Below are 21468 nucleotides of genomic sequence, written 5' to 3'. Positions count from 1 at the left end.
TGACTCAATAAAACTATTGGTCTTCTGAGAAAATTTGCTTAGGCGAATGAAGCGAACGGGAGGTAGCGAAAACTACAATTCCCATCAGCCCAGGCGTGGCCATCATCCTTTGAGGTCTGTTATCGCTACAGATCCAGTAATGCAGAAATGGAGTGTGCTGCTAGTACCGGGGATGAAAAAGAGCTGGAGATGATCGAACCTAAAGCGGGTTTTAAATCGGATGTGTGGAAGCATTTTGGTTTCTCTCTAAAAAGATACGAGAAAGGAGAAAAGGTGACAGACAAAGAAAAAAAACGATATGCAGGCACTGCCAGACTGTGGTGAAATACAAGTTGGGGAATACGACTAATAACAGTCATGGGGACTGCAGAACACAGCACACTGTTCAGATTGATGCAGACATTGACTTGTACCACAAAGAGACCTCTATCTCACTCATGGCTTGTCCTCTCAAGTGGGGGAAAGACAATGCACAACGTTACCCACTGTCAACCTGGGCCAAGTCATATCTCTGTCCCAGGAACCTCAGTCCCAAATGAGAGGGTTTTTTTCTGTTGCAGGGGACATTGTAAATACCCAGAGATCCCAGCTTTTACCAGATTATAGTTATATGATAATTTTCCTTAAAACCCATCTCTATCTAAGTGAGTGAGTGAGTTATTAAATGTTGAATGTGATGAGTTTTCAACAATACTAAATTGAAACTTTATTTTTTTACATGGTTTAATAATTTTTTGTTATTAAAATTTAAAAATTGAGGGTTCCTGTTTCAAAGCTTACAGATAGATGGCTAATTTGTATGTCATTGACACTTTTGGCACTTTTTTGGAGTATTTTCATTAGTTTTGTTTTTCCTGTAAATGATTCAATAAATACCGTATCGTGCCATTCATACAGAGGTATTACTGTACCGTGAAATTCTGATACCGTTACATCCCTAGTAAAGATACATGTGATACTTTTTAATGAATACATTTTAGTCCTCTGTGAAGCTGTGTAGATTTGTCACAAGAGATCTTCTCTTATTAAATAATATTTATTCCTGTGATCTTAAGCTAAATTAATGCAGTATTATATTAAGACCCACTGTATATAGTATAAGCACCTCTTGATGGAAACCAACTACAAACACTGGACAATCTATAAGGAGTTCACCTTTTCTATGAGCTCATAGCTTTCCTCCATCTTAAGGGCTCTGTTCTGAAGTGAGGTGGAGGCGCGATGATAAACCTCCAGCCACTGCTGATAGGACGACTCTGAGATATCAGCCACAGCAAAACACAGTGTGCGCAGACCTGCAATACACACACATAAACACATCAGCATTTCTTTCCTCTAATCTTCCCCGAGAACAAAGTCATGGAGTTTTTTAGACTGAAGCTAATAGAGCTGAGTGGATGATCTGTGCTTATTATAAATTATTCATACAGGATGTTCAAAAACAGCTGCTGATTGCCTGAGGATTTTATTCAGCTGATGCTTTTCACTTCATCCAGTAGAGGGCGATGTCCTCCAGAGAAACTCTAGTACTGCAGTACGCCAGTTCATTCAAGCAAACACAGAAATATACGCACATACATATAAAAGGGGCCAGTATTAGACTTGCATTATCTCCTATTCTAGGTGTTACATCTGTACAACGGCTAAGACAGGACTGGATTATTTTTCAGTGTTCATAGTTTTGTTATTAGAAATTTGGTTGCTATGCAGTTTAATTGTGGTGGATATGAGTTATTCTTGATTTTCGTGACTCAGATGAACATGGGCAGTGCTGGTCTTGATTAAAACACTATTGGCATCAACACCTGCAGTGATTGACTGGATTGCAGGAGGAGAACGACAGGAGAAAGAAGATACCAGACTGTGTGTTTGTGTGTGGGAGAATGTGTGTTAGGGTGTGAGTGAGAGAATGTGTATGTAAGTGTGAATGTGTGTGCATGCTTACATGTATGTAAGTGTGAATGTGTGCGATTTTTTCTTTGAGTTAGTTAGTGAGTGTATGATTGTGAATAAGTGTGTGTGTGTGTGTGTGTGTGTGTGTGTCTGATGTCTGAGTGTGTATGTTGGTGAAAGTGTTTGTTTGACATTGTATGCGAGTAAATATGTGTTAAAGAGTGTGTTTGACTGTATGCGAGTAAACGTGTGTGTGTGACAGTATTTGTGAGAGTAAACAAGTGTGTGTAATGTGTGTGTATGAGAGTTAGTGAGTGAAAATGTTTGTGTGTGTGTGTGAGAGAGAGAGAGAGAGAGAGAGAGAGAGAGAGAGAGAGAGAGAGAGAGAGAGATCATATGTGATTGAACGGGTGTGTGTATGTGAGTAAACAAGTGTGTGTGTGTGTGTGTGTGTGAGCATGAATGTGTATGTAAGTGAAAAAAAATGTGTGTGTATGTGAATGTGTGATATGTAATGAGAGGTAATATGTGTGAGAGAGTGTGTTTGACTGTGTGAGTGAATGTGTGTGTAACAGTGAATGTGAGTATGAAAAAGTGTGTGATATGCGAGTGTGTATGCGAGTTAGTGAGAGAAAATGTTTGTTTAAGCGTGTGTGTGTTTGACAGTGCATGCTAGAATTTTTCCTTCCAAATCTCCCCACAAGTAAAGAAATTTATGACCTTTTGGAGACATTTACCCTTCCAAATGTCCCCAAACGTATAGAAATACTAGTCTTTTTTTTTTTTTTTTTTTACCTTGGGATATTTCCCTTCCAAATGTCCCCATAAGTATAGAAATACCAGTATATTCTGACATTGTGGGGACATTTTCCCTCCATAACGCCCCATAAGTATAGAAATACCACTAATTTCTGACATTGTGGGGTAATTTTCCCTACAAAACACCCCATAAGTATAGAAATACCCATCATTTGACATTGTGGGGACATTTTCTCCTTCAAATGTCCCCATAATATCAAAATACAGGTCATTTCTGACCTTGTGGGGACATTTCCCCTTCCAAATGTCCCCAAACGTATAGAAATACTAGTCTTTTTTTTTTTACCTTGGGACATTTCCCTTCCAAATGTCCCCATAAGTATAGAAATACCAGTATTTTTTGACATTGTGGGGACATTTTCCCTACAAAACGCCCCATAAGTACATAAATACCACTAATTTCTGACATTGTGGGGTAATTTTTCCTACAAAACACCCCATAAGTAAAGAAATATCCATCATTTGACAATGTGGGGACATTTTCTTTTCCAAGTGTCCCCATAATATCAAAATACAGGTCATATCTGACCTTGTGGGGACATTTCCCCTTCCAAATGTCCCCATAAGAAAAGACATACCAGTCATTTCTGACATTGTGGTGACATTTCCCCTCCAAAATGCCCCATATATATAGAAATACCAGTGATTTCAGACATTATGGCGACATTTTTCCTTACAAGTGTCCCCATAAATATCGAAATACCATTAATTTCTGACCTTGTGGGGACATTTCCCTTCCAAATGCGCCTATAAGTATAGAAATACCAGTATTTTTGACCTTGTCTCCATGACAAAAACAGCACATAAAACAAACAGAATTATGTAAACAACTGTTCTCAAAACACAAAAACACAGATTGTTTCCAGTGAGGTTTGGGTTTACCCGTAGAAGAACAGAACATACAGTTTGTGCAGCGTAAAATCATTACGTCTATAGAAAGTTCCCATAAAGATATCAGTGTTTATGCGTCTCACCCTCGGTGGCGAACTGCTCCAGGTGTTTGAGGGTGATGTCCTTGTATCTGGAACTGTCTGCTAATCGCTCATAGATCACGGTGTCCTGAGAGACAGAAACACAGAGCATTATTCCCCTGCTCTGCATTCTACACAATCAGCCAAAGCAGCACACAGGAAAACCGAAAGTGATAGCATATGTCGGACTAATTCGACATTCTCCCATGAACACATTTATAGTAACATGTTAATATTTCATCCGGGTTTAATGCATTACACAACAGCTAAGACATGACATGGGATATAAAAAAAAAAACATCTTTCCCATCAGTCCCCATCCGAGCGCTAAAGAGAGCTGCTAGCTTCTATTGCAAACACTATAATGTCTAACAAGTAGGGCTGTCACGATACCATAAATTTACTATACCAGCTGAAGTATTACAATACTAAGTAGTATCATGATAATGTAGTAATTCATAATTCAAATCTACGAAAAAGCTAATTGTCAGAAATACTATAACACTTATTATTAAATGATGAATATTTCACTTTTGTTTAATAGTTTGTGTTTGGGCCGTCAAAAATAGCTGCTTTTGATGCACGTCACTTCACCTTAAATCTTATTTGTTTTTTCATTTATTTTGTAGATAACTGACCAACAAAAAAGACATTAAAATTAAGATACAAAATACACCAAATGAAATTCATTACAAGAAGACATTTTTTTCAACAAAATATGAAGTGGAAAAATAATTGTTTTCCAGGTGTTTCCTGTAGCGATTTTTTGTTTTTCTCATCTGTTGTATTTTTTCAGTCTTATCAGGTAAGAGTCCAATGTAATTTCAAGTTTCACTTTAGTGAGTTGTTATTTTTAAGAGATTGTCATGATCAATGTAGCCAAGTCATATTCACAGGAACAGAAATAAAATGATTCAGGTGTGTGTTTGAAGCATCAGAAAACAAGGCACAAAATCCACAGCCTTAACTAAATTAAATTAAATTAAATTAAATTAAAAATTAAATAATAAATTAATTAATAAAAAATTAATTAATTAAAATTAAATTAAAATAATAAAAATAAATAAATAAATAAATAAATAAATAAATAAATAAATAAATAAATGAATAAAATTAAAATAAAACAAAATGAAATGAAATAAAACAAAATAAAAAATAAAATAAAATAAAATAAAAATAAAATAATAAAATAAAATAAAATAAAATAAAATAAAATAAAATAAAATAAAATAAAATAAAATAAAATAAAAATAAAATAAAACAAAATAAAATGGTCTTGATTATTTGCCGGCACAAATGTGTGAGGATTTAGTGACTTTTCCACATGCAACATTATTTATTTTAGAACCATTAATGACAATACTACCTTTTAGAAGCTACAGAGGCACCGCCAGTATTTTGGTGCCATAGTTTCGTGGCACTGCCAAAGTACCCTACTAACAAGCATGTGCAAAAATACACTCGAAAATTAGCCCAAATAAATTGTTTACAACCACTTAACTTTTAGTAAATTCAAGGAATCATCTCTGAATATTTTTTTTTCAGTGTATGCTTTCAGAGAAAGAAAATCAAGCTGTAGAATGGCCTAGCCAATCACCTGACTTGAATCCAATATAAAATACAGAATAAAAATCAGATTTGATAGACGAGGCCCACAGAACTATCAAGAGTTTTCTCTCTGTTGAAGTCTGTGTAAATACCCCACCTCAGCAATGCATCTGACTTCATTCTCTATATGAGACGCGTCTTAAGACTTCCATCAATAAAAAATGCTTTTAAATAAAGTATAAAGCACATTTCAGTAGTTCAGCACTTTCTCCTTGTGCTACTTCACTGTTATTACATGATACAGTTTTCAGTTTTTGTTTTTTTATTATTTTATTTTTATGTTTGTATTGTTTGGATTTTTATCAAAATCTGGTTCAATCCTATGTCAAAAGCTCCTTTAGAAATTTTATTCTCAGGAACAAAATTTTATTCTCACTTCCCCCGCTGTATTTTAAGTATTTTATTATTATTATACATTATTTAAAAAAATAATGCAAGTAATCAGCAGAGACTGATACTCACAGCTCCTTTACAGTAGAGGCGGATCTTTCCTGCTGGAGTTCTCATGATGACTGACATCCTCTTCCTGGTGCTGTCAAAAAACAGACAAACACCAGCAGCATTACTATCAGAACCATCATCGTTACCACCACTAATATGAGTGAATACAGTGTTGAATATACAGTAATAGCATGGTGTCATGGAATCATAGTGTTTTTCTCTCAGGGTTCTTATAGCTTTTTCAATATCCAATTAAAGCACTTTTCAAGCACTTTCTAGGTACATATTTATATTTGTTTTACAGTAGTATTCTACAGCTGTGTCTCAACCACGTTGCTGGACCACCACCACTCTGCACATTTTCCATGTCACTTTAATCAAACACCCCTGATTCAGATCATCCACAGAGACTGAAAGACCTGTAATGGGTGTGACTGACAATGGAGGCCTCAAAAACATGCACTGCTGGTGGTCCTCCAGGAACGTGGTTGAGAAACACTGTTCTATAATATATTCCAAAGAAAATGTTGGATGTTTACCCCAAATCCAGCATAAAATGAGTCATTTTATTCTTATAAATAAAATCTTAAATAACTTCATCTTAAAGTTGCTTTTATTTTAATTTCACTCATGAAGTGGTGTATTTTCCATGCATCTTGTCTGTTTAACCAAAGACAAAAAAGACAGATCATGCTACAGGCACAAGCACAAACTTCAAAGTTTTCATTTACTGCAAAAGCAAACATTTATATTTATACATTTAATTTTATTGAAATAATTCATTACTATTACATTTTTTGTGATATATATTGCATTTAAAAATTTAGTAAGCAGCATAACTACATTTTTAAGCAGGTTCAAGCACTTTATCGATAATCTAAGCCTTTTTCAAATCTAGGATTTCAAATTTAAGGATTTCCAGCCACCATAACGACCTTTTTTTCTTCAGTAGGATAGAAAATGGTAGAGATGAACTCATAAAAAGAGAGAAATATTGGAATATATGAGAATTTTTTACCTTGTGAATTCTAAAACATGCAGCAATTCATATTTCTCCTCTGCTTCAAGCTGTAAATAACAAAGACAAAAAATCATCAAAAAAACGATAAACAGATTTTTAAAGAAACCATTATCAAGCAACAGATCAATCATAACTAGTACACTATAATAGGTTTTACTATTAGGGATTACTTTAGAATTACAAACAACTTATATGTTACAATTTACATGGTTCACATTTATAATGGCACAAATTGAAGTTGAGATGACAATTGTGTGTTTACATCCAAAAACAAATTTACAAAGGTGATTTTACATAGAAAGTAAATAATAAATGTAAATAATGTGTCAATAAATGTTTACCCTGTGAAATCATAATAAATAAAAAAATCATAAACCAATGAGTGGACCATAATAAACATAAGTATGCATGAAATGTTTTAATAATTATAAAATAATAATGAGGCAAGGCAAGTTTATTGATATAGCACATTTCATACACAGTGGCAATTCAAAGTGCTTTACATAAACATGAATAAAAGAGACAAGTATAAATAAAATAGAAACAATAATTAATATAAAAACAGATGAAAACAGCGTAGAGAGTTTTTCCATAATCCAAAACACCGGTGTATCATATTTTCTCATTTTACTCTGGGACTTCCCCATTCTGGTGATCACCTCCCTCTGTGGACTTTTTCGGTACCTGTTAATCTATTGGACATCTCCAAAAGATTAGATTTTTCACCTAAAATCGAAAAGTACATCTGAAAGTAGTTCGCACGACCCCTGATTTCTACCCCCTCCCAGGATCACTTCAGCTAACTAAACCTACAGTAGTAAAAGGTCTTGATCTCAGCCAGATGCAGGGACTTTTTCCTTCATTTATTATTTTCTTTTCAGCTTAGTCTCTTTATTAATCTGGGGTTGCCACAGCGTGCTGTCCCTAGCCTTGCCCATATTTTATTATATTACATTTTATTACATTATAATAAGTTATATTAGGACTGGGTTGTAGCTGGAAGGGTATCCGTTGCGTAAAAAAACATATGCTGGAATAGTTGGCGGTTCGTTCTGCTGTGGTGACCTACAAAAAAGTAAATAATAAATATATAAATAAATGATTATATAATGAAAATAAAAAAAAACGATTATGATTATATATATATATATATATATATATATATATATATATATATATATATATATATATATATATATGTATGTATGTATGTATGTAAATGAATATTGATATGAAAACATCAATTTTATTATATTATATACATAACTACATAATTTGGAAGCTGAGAAACACACTAGTTTTGTGCTAGTCAAGTGCTTATTCACACACTAGTTAGCATTGCTGTGATTTGTTTGCAACACACACCATAAACAAAATAATGCAATTAAACACAGTTAAAAAATAACTTGGTCAGAACCCAGAGAACAGAGTCTGAAATCTCCAGCTCATTTTGATAAAGCATAAATGTCATCCAGAGCACAAGCAAATGAAAACTTTTAATCGCTGTTTATGGCCTCTGTGTCTTCTGGAGGTGTGCGAGTATGATAAAGTCTTGTCTTTTTTTGCACCGAGGGTCCAGAATTAGAGCATGTTTCAGAGCGGAGAGCACATGACTTGTTCTTTTCCCCTAGGCGCTGCCATCAGATTAACCAATTACAGCCGCAAAGTGTGAGCGCTCGCTCCCAGGTTGAAGAAAACAGCAGCGCTTTCTGTCTGGCTGATTAAATTCGCTCTAATCTTCACTCAGCGAGTTTCTATTAAGAGCTCCGTTCAGATAGATTTGCAGCACATCGGCCAGATCTCACACAACCCCTTCCAGGCCTGAGAAATTTTACACTCTTCTTGTTTTCCCCCCTCCGCAAATAAAGAAAGCGTTAGAAACAAAGACGCCCTGACCATCACATCCATACTTCTGCCTTATTCGGACACTATGCAGGGTGAGAAAAACACATCTTACACTCCAAAAATCAGCCGCAGATATACAGATCCTCACTTTTAAATAGGGATGCACAATATATATCGTTTGAGCATTGATATCGCAATGTGTGTGTCCGCAATAGTCACATCACAAGACATGCAATGTTAAGCTGTGGTTATAGATGACCAGAAACCACACGTCAAAACATCCAAGATTTGTGGAGGCTCTGCAAAACTGTACAACAGAATGAAAGTTTATCCTCTGCATGTGTTTTTAAGGCATGTGACTGTGTAAGCATTTAAAGAGTTTTACTAATTTTACTTGATGAAGACTACAGAGTGTTATTTTACATCGGATTATTCAATTTCTGTACCTGAATGCTGCTAGACTCTCCATAAAGCACAGTTTATTTCACTTAAACATTTGCTCCATTGTGTTTATGTATGACTGCAGTTTGTTTAATATATGTATATAATAAATTACAAAAAAAGATATTTATATTTCCCTTCACTACAAAATCCTTCCAATCAATCTAAAGTAATGACTTTTCAAATAGAGCTATTGTATTTATACCGCAATTTATACTGCAGAGAAAAAAAAATATTGCAATGTAAAATTTTTCCAATATAGTGCAGCCCTACTTTCAAATTAAACTAAATGATTGATTTATACACATATATACATACATATATATATATACATATATATATATACACACACACACATATATATATATATATATATACACACACACACACACACACACATATATACATATATATATATATATATATATATATATATATATATATATATATATATATATATATATATATATATATATATATATATATATATATACACATACATACATACATACATATATATATATATATATATATATACATACATACATACATACATATATATATATATATACATACATATTAGGGATGCAACAATACAGTTAGCCCACGGTTCAATACATACCTCGGTTTTTTAACATGGTTTTCGGTTTGGTTCTCATGGCTTGACACGTTTTTTTTTTTTTATATATAGGCAATAGGAACAGTAAGAGGTTAAGGAGAAAAAAATAAAAAGGATTTATTGCAATACTCATTTTGTTTTACTTAAAAGCCAAGAAAAGTACACTAGTTCCTAGTGTATTGTATATAAAAAAAATTAACACTGAAATCTCACTGCTGCTGGTAGACCATGTACAAACGGTGGAACACATAATTTTGAAAATAAACAAAAAAGTGCTGAAAAAAGTGTGAGACTGTAGTCTGTAACGCGGATCGAGTGCTTTTATAAGATGACAAAAGCCCACATCTCCAATCACTGAAAACGGCTGCAAATCTTTAGCAATATTAAACACCCGCACTGCCTTTGTTATTTTATGCGTCTCTCGGAACCAGTTGGGTGTCTTTGCTTAATATTCAGCAAGGGATTGTTGCTTTTTGGAGGACTTTATTACTTTATTACCTTGTCTGCTATCCTGCCTTTAGACAGTGATACTGCTGGGTGATGGTAGATACGTGCAAAACACTGCTTGCACAGTTTTGTTAACCTTTTTTTCTTTTATTGGCATTATACTTAACAGCAAAAACAAAATGTCCTCACACCGCAGATTTGAACGATGCCCGCGATTTCTCGTAATGTTGACTTACTACGCCGGCGCTTCCTTGTACTGTTGCCTCAGCCTCACTCATCACCGATCGCAATGTTAAAATGTGGAATGATGGTCAAGCGCTCCCTAACTTTAGGGCATAGTGATTGGATATTTGCTCGTGGGGAGGAGTTTCCTCATCTCAGCTCATGGACTTACAGGCACACACAGGACGGTTCAATTCTACATTGAGAACTGTCGCATCCCTAATATATATATATATATGTATATATATATATATATATATATACAYATATATATATATATATATATATATATATATATATATATATATATATATATATATATATATATATATATATATATATATATATATATATATATATATATATATATATATATATATATATATATATATATATATATAYATATATATATATATATATATATATATATAYATATATATATATATATATATACATATATATATATATACATATATATATATTTATATATATATATATACATATATATATATTTATATATATATATATATATATATATATATATATATATATATATATATATATATATATATATATATATATATATATATATATATATATATATATATATATATATATATGCAATACATTAAGAACTTTAAGACCATACATTTCCATACATTTTAAGACCACTTTAGGTTTTAACCAGTAACATTGGCGAGTTCGAGACCCCTGCAGAAGCGTCAATGACAAACAGTCCCAGATTAACATTGTGGAAAGGGTTTTTGTGTTTCAGACGGAAAGCATGCTTGCTATTCAGTGACTTTATAAAATGAAGTTCCTCTCCATCATCCATTATAATAAGGAAATAATGGATCCGTTGAAGAGGGAAGGCACCGTACAAATTGCCTGTAATAGTTCTCCAGAGTGCGAGGTGTGAGCGAGCAATGCAGCATGACAGAGCGTGAATCACTTTCCCAATGCAACTCATCATGGATTCCCCAGACGTCTCTACTCACCGACTCCACAATAACACTGTCTGGAGTCCTGCCGGAAAACACGAAGCCCAGGTTTTGTGCTGCCCGAACCAGAGCGCCTTCATCTGGGGAAAAAGACAGCAAGTGGTTAGTTCACTGAAGAAAAGCGGCTGGTCTATGATTGTTTTTTAAATGATGTTTAGGAACACTGCTGTTCTCTTTTGTCCTGATTGATCTGTCACTATGCGTAATTGGCACTCATTTAATAAAAAAGGTGACTATAATGGATAAAATATTGGTAATATGCTACGTCCCAATTCACATACTATTATTCTAAATAGTATTCAGAATTAGAATTAGTATGTCCCAAACTGTAGTATGTTGAAAAGAGTATGCCAAAGGTTTCTGAATGCTCTACTATTTCCGGTAGTAATTCGAAGTATAGAACCCTCCAATAGAGTCTGGCTGCAGATTTGCACTTGCACCTCCAGGCTTGCACGCTCGGACTTGCACGCTCAGGCAACCGCACTTCCTCTGCAAGTGACGTCATTTACAATCGCCACCTGTGGGCGCTTGCATAAAAATCCTTCTGTAATTTTACTTAAGGGTGTCCCTAAGGCAAAAAAAATCTGAGGTAGTGAATTTCATTTAGATCGTTGCAACAAACTTCTTAACCATCACCCTTACTCAAATGCCTTTTTTTCTAAGCGTTACATTGTAGTTTCTGGCAACATACGGCACCACAGTTGCTATAGTTACGTTAACAGATCGTAACAAACCACGAAGTCTTGCTTTACAACAGCTCTGCAGTAATGTTACACATCTGTGTCGCTTTGTTTCCATTAAGTGAGTCGAGACGTTACCCTATCGAGTCGATCTCGACATTATGTTTGAAGGACATATAAAACTGGGCTGGGATCATGTAGGGGCTGTTGAAGCTGCGCTGTGATTTCATATGGATGCACTCCTGCGCAAACATGCTAACTTATCAAGATAGTTATAAAGAATAGTTTCCCAAGTCATTCAAGAATCATTGTTGTAGGTCCATAATGTGTATCTGTTAGTTGTCATACTACAACTCCTTAAAATGTTTCAAATAAAAACTAAAATTAAAATTTTCCTGGTGTTTTTTTTTATTGATAACTGTGGAAGAATACCTTGTGTGTATATTTAGACTGATATTTAGTTGATATAAATAATAAGCTTTGCTGGTATGAATGTTAAAAGTAGCCTGCTTTGGTAAATTTACATCAAAGCATTTAATATACTAACTGCTTTTCCGGGGGATGGGGAGTGAGTCTGTCATGGTGTACAACTTAAGAACATCATCACTGGCAATGCAAATGAACTGGAAACTTACTTTTGGTTTATTTGTGTTGATTTCAAGTGACGTGACAGGTGCAGGTGTCTAATGTAAATGACGTCACTTGCATAGAAAGCGAGGGTGCCTGAGCGTGCAAGCCTGAAGATGCAACTTTGCAGCCAGAGCCTTCTCGAACCATCCATACTCTCACCGCTAATATTGCCCATAGTATATTGCATGTTAGACGTGAATTTGTTGAGATCTACAAACTTGGGTAAAAAGTGTAAATAAACTACAAGCATGGCGGACACACAAGACCAACCGTCAAGTAGAGAGGCTTCGGTAAAATAGTTTGAATGACTATTAATTAATATCTAGCCAACTGGAAAATATTTAAATAGCATTTTCCATGTTCTGAATGCATAATAATCCAAAGACCTGAGGAGAGTTTATGGCAGACTATCCTGCTGCTGCTCTCCAAAAAGGTAGGAAATTAAACATTAAAAAAAAGTGAAAAAAGGGCGAATAAACTAAGCAACAAAACGATTTGTTAACAAGAAAGTAGAGTGTCCCAAAGCTTGCATACTTTTCTTGCATTTTCTTGCATGAATTTATATATATATATATATATATATATATATATATATATATATATATATATATATATATATATATATTAATTTAAATACATTTAAAAACTGCTAAGGTCAATATTATTATTTATTAGCCTCTTTCAGAATTTATTAGCCAGTAACCATTTATTAGGGCAGTAGAATTTATTGGCCTCCTCAAGAATTTGTTTTTTATCTTTTGGATTGGCTACAAAACAAACCACTCTTCTTCTTTGGCCTTATTCCCGTATGGTTGCGCGGTCGGCTCTTTGGAAAAAGCCATTTTAGACTTGTACATATGATAACAACCTATTTTACACGTTCTGGCCGGCCTGTCATCTGGGCTTGTCACCCTCATACACACTCATACACTACAGACAATTTAGCCTACCCAATTCACCTGCAGCATATCTTTGAACTGTGGGGGAAACCGGACCACCCGGAGAAAACCCACGCGAACGCAGGAGAGACATGCAAACTCCACACAGAAATGCCAACTGAGCCGAGGTTCGAACCAACGACCTAGCTACAAAACAAACCACTGTTGTCCAATAACTTGATTAATTAAGATAACTTCACCTAATTGACCTAGTTAAGCCTTAAAAGGGCACTTTAAACACTTTAATACTAATATCTTACAAAATAACTATCAAAATATTATGGAAAAAGACAAAAAAAATACTTTTACAAATTACTTATTGGAAAATCTTCTGCTCACATGGAAATGATTTCAAAATGAAAACACATTTCAGAAGGGCTGATAATTTAGTCCTAGTAGAAGTACGAGAGCGTGTTAAATAAACTTTAAATGAATAAAACCTAAAAGTATGGAGTTCAAATGAGTCTCCAAAATAAAGTGACAATTATAGATGACATGAAATAGCTGCAGGACAGACTAAACTGAGTTGGCCATAACAGTATCAATACAGCACAAAAAGTAATATCACATCATTTCAAATTTTTTAGTGTCAATATTTATCAAAATCTTTCAACAAACCCCCCTCATAACATCTGTGCTGGCGTTTCATTTTATCTCCAGCGTCAGTGTGGCTAATATTGAATGCACTGCTGCGCTGATGTGAAATTAAAATGGGTCGCATAAACCCGTCTCACTAAGCCTGGGAGCCAGGGATAAGTTCTGACGAATGCTAAAAAGATAAATTATGCACAGCCATGAGGTGTCAAACGCAAAGCAAGAGAGAGAGAGCGAAGCGGCATTAATTAACTCATCTGTTTCTGTGCATGCATTATTTCACTTTCATGAGCAAATGATATCTGGTGTGATGAAACGCATCCAAAAACACACACCGCTGAACACTGATGTCTGCGGGAGATTTTAAAACCACATCAGAACCGTTGAAAAGAGAAAGAGGAAATTAAGAGGATGCTGTGGCTGCCCTCTTTACTTCCTGTTCCCAACGGTTTATCTGGTGTGAGTGTGTTGCTAAAAATAGAGAAGTTATCTACAGTATTTGCGGACCACTTACAATATTTGTGGAACTATATCTCAAGGTTTATCTGTTTATAGATTGATCCATTTATTACCTACCAGGGTCTCTGTAGGTTTCACAAAGCTAAATTTAAGACTTTTAAAGACCTTTTTAACACTATTGTGATAGAAATTTCAGTCTATAACATTTAAGATCATTATAATTAGTCATTTCAAGGCCACGTATTTAAAATAAATAGTCCTAACAAGCAAACCCAAAAAACAAGCAAATAAGCATGTTGTATAAATACACTTTTTCCAACATAACTTATCTTAAAAAAACAAAACCTTTAAAAACTATAATAATAAAAAAGCATGAACAGTCTGCTCAGGCCAGTGTGCTCACCATTTTCATTTAATCATTTATTTTCCTTCGACTTAGTCCCTTTATTAATGTGGGGTCGCCACAGGGGAATGAACCAGCAACTTTTCCAGCATATGTTTTATGCAGCGGATGCCCTTGAAGCTGCTACCCAGTACTGGGACACACCCATACACTACGCACAATTTTGCTTACCCAATTCACCTATGCCATATGTCTTTTGGACTTGAGGGGGAAACTGGAGCACCCGGAGGAAACCCACGGGAAAATGCAAACTCCACACAGAAAGGTCAACTGACCGAACTGGCTCGAACCAGCGACCTTCTTGCTGTGAGTGAAAACTTCAAGTTGACGCCTATTACAGAATATACTATAGCATAAATACTGAGATATATTATCATTTAAAATGACTGCAGTAGCATGCCGTGGGTTTTCTCTAGGCGATCTGGTGACCCCCACAGTCCAAACAAATGAGCTATAGGTGAATTGAATGAACTAAATCGGCCGTAGATGTTCTAACATTAATTAATCTTTCATTCAATCGTCAGGATGCTGTCAGTCGTGCGACTGACACCGCCTTTACCATCACTAAAGAGCATGCATTCACTGAGATGAAACTAATATTGCAGCTCATGAAAAGACAGTTATTGCTATTAAGATGGCATACTGTATACAAATAATAAGTTATAATATCATCTGTGCAATATCAGACACCACCCGTAAGAACAGCACAGTGATTATTGTTAATTCAGTTCATCTCATTCCTGTCAAGAACATGCAAACTCCACACAGAAAGGCCAACTGACCGAACTGGCTCGAACCAGCGACCTTCTTGCTGTGAGTGAAAACTTCACGCTGATGCCTATTACAGAATATACTATGGCATAAACACTGAGATATATTATCATTTAAAACGGGTATCACCAATCTCGGTCCAGGAGGGCCGGTGTCCCTGCAGGGTTTAGCTCCAACTTGCCTCAACACACCTGTCTGGATGTTTCAAGTATACCTACTAAGACACAGAATAGCTTGTTCTGGTGTGTTTGATTAGGGTTGGAGCTAAAATCCGCAGGACACTGGCCCTCCAGGAACAAGCTTGGTGACCCCTGATTTAAAATGACTGCCGTAGCGTGCTGTGGGTTTTCTCTGGGTGCTCTGGTGTTCCCCACAGTCCAAGCAAATGCGCTATAGGTGAATTGAATGAACTAAATTGGCCGTAGATGTTCTAACGTTACTTAATCCTTCTGTTGGAAAATAGGAATCATTTTTTAATATTTTTGTCTCTTTTTCTTTTAATCAAACAATTATTTGTATTGGTCATGTAAGGGTCATATATTAACTGAACTTCTACGGTTGTGTGTGAGTGCTGTGCATACTAATTAGCATTTTTGCAGAAGTAGATAGATGCGGGTCCTAAATTAAATTCAGCTCTGCAGAAACTTCCTGTCTGAAGAGAGGAGTTAAAACTGAACACAGAACACAGCAAGTTGTATGCTTTTTTTGTTGTGCAGAGAATTCGTAGAAAAAGAGGAAGTATGTCTGGGGTGCGGCCAATGGAGGACTGAACAATGACTGACAAATGACGTTACACCAAAACTCTACCTGTTAATATCAGTTGTGTATATATGCTGGAGTCAGGAAATGTATGTTAGTTGCGAACCTCTTGAATGTAATTCTTGTATTGCATTGGGGTAACGTAACCCAGAGCTCTGTCATCGAATTATTCATTTGTGTCTAATAAATTACTAATATTTTTGGCATTGAAGAAAACACTCTCCAGACCTTTTCTTATTGAACAAGCATGGAATTGGCTTGATATTCCAGCACTTCATTTAATCATCACGATGCTGTCAGTAGTGCGACTGACACAGTGTTTATCATCACTAAAGAGCATGCATTTACTGAGATGAAACAAATACTGCAGCTCATGAAAAGACAGTTATTGCTATTAAGACGGCATACTGTATGCAAATAATAAGTTATAATATCATCAGACAATATCAGACACCACCCGTAAAAACAGCACAGTGATTATTGTTAATTCAGTTCATCTCATTCACATCAAGCAGGGTGTGCAGGGCCTGTGAGCGCATGCAGACTTTTGTTTATTTGTTAGTTGCGATTAGAGTAGTACTATATAATTTAATCTGTTAATATAAAATGTGTGGTAACGGTGCACATAATTTTTGGTGGGTGCAACTAAATTTTGTTTGGTGTGCCTAAATTTTTAAAGTGAGGAGCACCAGTGCTTGCAAAAAAAAAAAAAAAAGATTTAAAACAACTGTACAACTGTTCTCCTATTTGTATTGCTATGTGTTAATACCATCGAAAGTTATTTTGAAATTATGTGTCAAGTCTTTAAGTGATTTTCCTTTTTATTCAAGATCGACATTGTGTAGTAAAAAAATATAGCAGCCTGAATGTAGATTATACCATTTTTTTTCTTGCTAAAATAAAATAAATAAGACTTTCTCCAGAAGAAAAAAATAGCATAGGAAATACTTTGGAAAAGTTACTTGCTCTGCTCATCATCATCATCATCATCATCATCATCAAGCAGAGCAGTCTAGAAACTCATTGCATGTGTTGAAGCTGGCTTCTGCTGATGAAACTGCAAACTATCTTAAGTAAACTTATTGGGCCTAAATCTTGTACACAGCAGATCTCGCAACTCAATCTACAATTAGAGGGATACAAAGTTAGCGTTAGCTCTACTATAAAAGATCTGGGTGTCATATTAGACAGCAATTTAACTTTTGAAAATCACATATCCCATGTCACAAAATCTGCCATCTTTCATCTGAGAAATATCGCTAAGTTACGAAGTATGCCATCCATCTCAGATGCAGAAAAGCTTGTCCATGCTTTTATGACTTCTAGGCTGGATTACTGTAATGCTCTGTTTGCTGGCTGCCCAGCATCCTCTCTTAACAAACTTCAATTAGTACAAAACGCAACTGCAAGAGTACTTACCAGGTCAAGAAAATATGATCATATCACCCCAATTTTATCCTCCTTACACTGGCTGCCTGTTAAGTTTCGTATTGAATTTAAAATATTGCTTCTTACATATAAAGCTTTAAATAATCTAGCTCCTGTTTATTTAACCAACCTTCTGTCTCGCTACAATCCAACTCGCTCTTTAAGATCTCTCAAGGCTTCTGGTAGTACCTAGAATAGCAAAGTCAAGTAAAGGAGGTTGAGTCTTCTCGTTTATGGCTCCTACACTCTGGAATAGCCTTCCTGATAACGTTCGAGACTCAGACACACTCTCTCAAATCAAAACTAGATTAAAGACCTATCTGTTAAGTAAAGTATACACTCAGTGCATCACTCCATTTGCTATGATCTTTCATGTGAAGCTGCTTTGACACAATCTACATTGTAAAAGCGCTATACAAATAAAAGTGAATTGAATTAAACCTTCTTTAATGGAATCTCTGACTCCAGCTCTTCTTTATCTGACTGACTGATCATTCTTTGGGTTAAAACTGTAAATTATCCCTACATTGCGATCGTAACGGAATCGTTTTAACTGGATCTGTACTCGTTGAAATAGTTCACCAAATCCAACTAAATCATTTGAAACGATTCATGTCTCCAGTAATAACTCTTATCCACAAACTACTTACTTTTTACATTCCTGACACCCCCCTCCGGCTTGAAATAAACCAATATATACTGAGTTATTCAGTTATTAGAACAGTACACTGAGATCAGATTTGAGAAGAGGTGAACCGATAATATTGCACATGCATGATTCAGCAGGCGAACTGAACAAATACAATACATTACAGCCAGCTGTGACTGAACTAAACTTGAACAACTGCAGCGTGGAAAACTAAGGGCTTAAATGAGAGGATCTGGCGAAACGTACGTTTTTTAAAACAGAAAGTTGAAATGGAATTTAAATAAGTAAATCATGCTTCAGTTAGGTTGCAAAACGAAATTGTAAGAAACTTTTCAGATCCTGGTGGTGTTTTACTGACTGAAATTATAATAGCTGACTACATATTTTTGGTATGTTTAGTCCTAAAGTATATGGAAGGATTGTCACAAAAGATCCAAATCTGAACTTCCCATTATTGTTGTGCATCTAACCTCAGAAGCATCCTCGCACACATATTTTACTTTAGGCAAGCTATCTTGTAGGCTGTTGTATTTGAATTTGAGGACGGTAGTGTTCATGTGTCCTCTGAATACAGGTTTCAAAAAATGTATCTTTGGTTGAGTTATTATACAGTAATTATTCTAATGATTATAAATCTTTCACCTGATAACTATCCTTATTAAGAAAAAAATAAAACTAATACTAAAACTAAAACTAAGCAATTTCAAAAAATAAAATTAATTAAAACTAGTTAATCTATCTTTAATAAACTAATTAAAACTAACTGAATTTGAAAAACAAAAAGTAAAAACGAAAAAAAAAACTAAAACTGAAAAATCCCAATGAGTGTGTATTGGTGTTTTCCATTAATGGGTTGGGGCTGGAAGGGCATCCGCTGCGTAAAACATATGCTGGAATAGTTAGGGGTTCATTCCACTGTGTCAATCCCTGATATCTAAGAGACTAAGCCGAAGGAAAATGAAGGAATGAATGTATTCATTGTTTGTTCATATTAGTACATACATTATTTAACATGACTTAATTAGTATTAAAAACATAATATTTATATCAGGCTTGTTGCAGATTGTTTCCAATGACTTGTACTTTAAAACATGCTGTCAAAAGTTAGGTGCAAAACACATTAACGTTTTCCATTTAGTGTTGAAACTGGAGTGGTGTGAATGAGCCTCGGTGTATTGTTAGTTAGGCTGACCTGGAGAAGCAGCCTGATAGGTGATCCTGTTGTCGGTGCGTTCAGGTACAGCCGTGTGACAGATCGCCATCATGGTCATGAACTCCATAATGACCGGAGCAGTGGGCTGTGCGGAAACAACAAACACAAGAAACACGTCTGAAAACAGAAGAACACACTCAAATGCTGTGGCTGCACCGTTTGTTAAATATCTGAAGTTAATTTAGTTATTTTCAGAAATTACCCAAAAGATGATGAACAGAGCAATGAACTTTACCACAGCATTTCCCATAATATTTTTTCTTCTGGAGGAAGTCTTTCTTGCTTTATTTTATGTTTTTATTACTATTTTAAGGTCAATACTATTAGCCCTCTTATGCAATATTTGTTTTCGATTGACAACAAGACTTGCCTAATTAACCTATTTTGCCTAATAAACCCAGCCTTTAAATGTCACTAAGTTGAATGCTAGTATCTTAAAAAATATCTAGTAAAATATTATGTTCTGTTATCATGGCAAAGATAAAATAAATCAGTTATTAGAAATGAGTTATTAAAACTATTATGTTTAGAAATGTGTTGGAAAAATCTCAGAAATTGGGGAAAAAAATAAACGAGGGGCTAATATTCCAGGGGGATCAATAATTCTGACGTTAACTGTAGCTATTAGCATGTCTAGTTTAAATGGAACTAATAAAGGTCAGAGAAGCTCAGGTGGCCACAAGGAGTCTTCACTCACTTTAGAAACCCATATGATCATGAGTGATTTAAAGTGACAGAGAAACCATAGCATGAAGCTGAGGATTCTCTGACTAACCGCTGTCAACACTTGCTGACCAGCAACACACATTTATGAGTCACTAAAGCAGCCTGCGCACAGAACAACTTACCTGACTCTATACAACACACAAACCAGGAGCCGGGCATACAGTCAAGCCCAATTCAATTCAATTCAATTCAATTCAATTCAATTCAATTCAATTCAATTCAATTCAATTCAATTCAATTCAATTCAATTCAATTCAATTCAATTCAATTCAATTCAATTCAATTCAATTCAATTCAATTCAATTCAATTCAATTCAATTCAATTCAATTCAATTCAATTCAATTCAATTCAATTCAATTCAATTCAATTCAATTCAATTCAATTCAATTCAATTCAATTCAATTCAATTCAATTCAATTCAATTCAATTCAATTCAATTCAATTCAATTCAATTCAATTCAATTCAATTCAATCTTTTTAATAGCGCTTTTACACTGTAGATTGTGTCAAAGCAGTTTAACATAGAAGTTCTAGTTAATTGAAACGGTGTCAGTCCAGTTTTCAGAGTTGAAGATCAGTTCAGTGCTGAACGTCCAAACACTGAAGAGCAAATCAATGGATGCACAGTTCCACAAGTCCCAAAACCAAGCAAGCCAGTGGCATTTTTTTTCATGTATGGGGTAGAATACAAGAGGGATGTAAACTCTTTCCATGCACTGTTCTCTGGGAAATGTGTGTATCTTTAAATTTAAAATTATGCCCTTTACTATAGATCAGTGGTTCTAAAACTGTGGTACGTGTACCACTAGTGGTACGCAGGCTTCCTTCTAGTGGTACATGGAGGAATGAAATATGTCATGTACATGCTACACACATTTCAAAATGTATC

At 34.9% G+C, this 21468-nt stretch overlaps 1 protein-coding gene across 8 annotated transcripts in view; it reads right to left on the bottom strand.

The window, feature by feature from the left end:
* The window catches only part of atp8a1 (ATPase phospholipid transporting 8A1), a 332848-nt gene that overhangs the window by 149694 nt on the left and 161686 nt on the right, over positions 1-21468 (bottom strand). For all 8 annotated transcript variants that reach the window (XR_012389972.1, XM_073922212.1, XM_073922214.1 and 5 more), the window contains 6 exons: positions 19832-19937; positions 11326-11408; positions 6751-6800; positions 5754-5823; positions 3687-3771; positions 1156-1295 (listed from right to left, as the gene is read on the bottom strand). Coding sequence is in view for 7 of the 8 variants with exons in the window: in XM_073922212.1 (XP_073778313.1) it covers positions 1156-1295; positions 3687-3771; positions 5754-5823; positions 6751-6800; positions 11326-11408; positions 19832-19937 (534 nt within the window). In the remaining variant the exon portion in view is untranslated. The remainder of the gene's footprint in view (positions 1-1155; positions 1296-3686; positions 3772-5753; positions 5824-6750; positions 6801-11325; positions 11409-19831; positions 19938-21468) is intronic.

Source organism: Danio rerio, chromosome 14 (genome assembly GCF_049306965.1).
Source record: "Danio rerio strain Tuebingen ecotype United States chromosome 14, GRCz12tu, whole genome shotgun sequence".
NCBI classification, from domain to species: Eukaryota; Metazoa; Chordata; class Actinopteri; order Cypriniformes; family Danionidae; genus Danio; species Danio rerio.
Note: the sequence above shows the minus strand (reverse complement) of the source record. Positions and strands in the feature narration are given on the sequence as shown.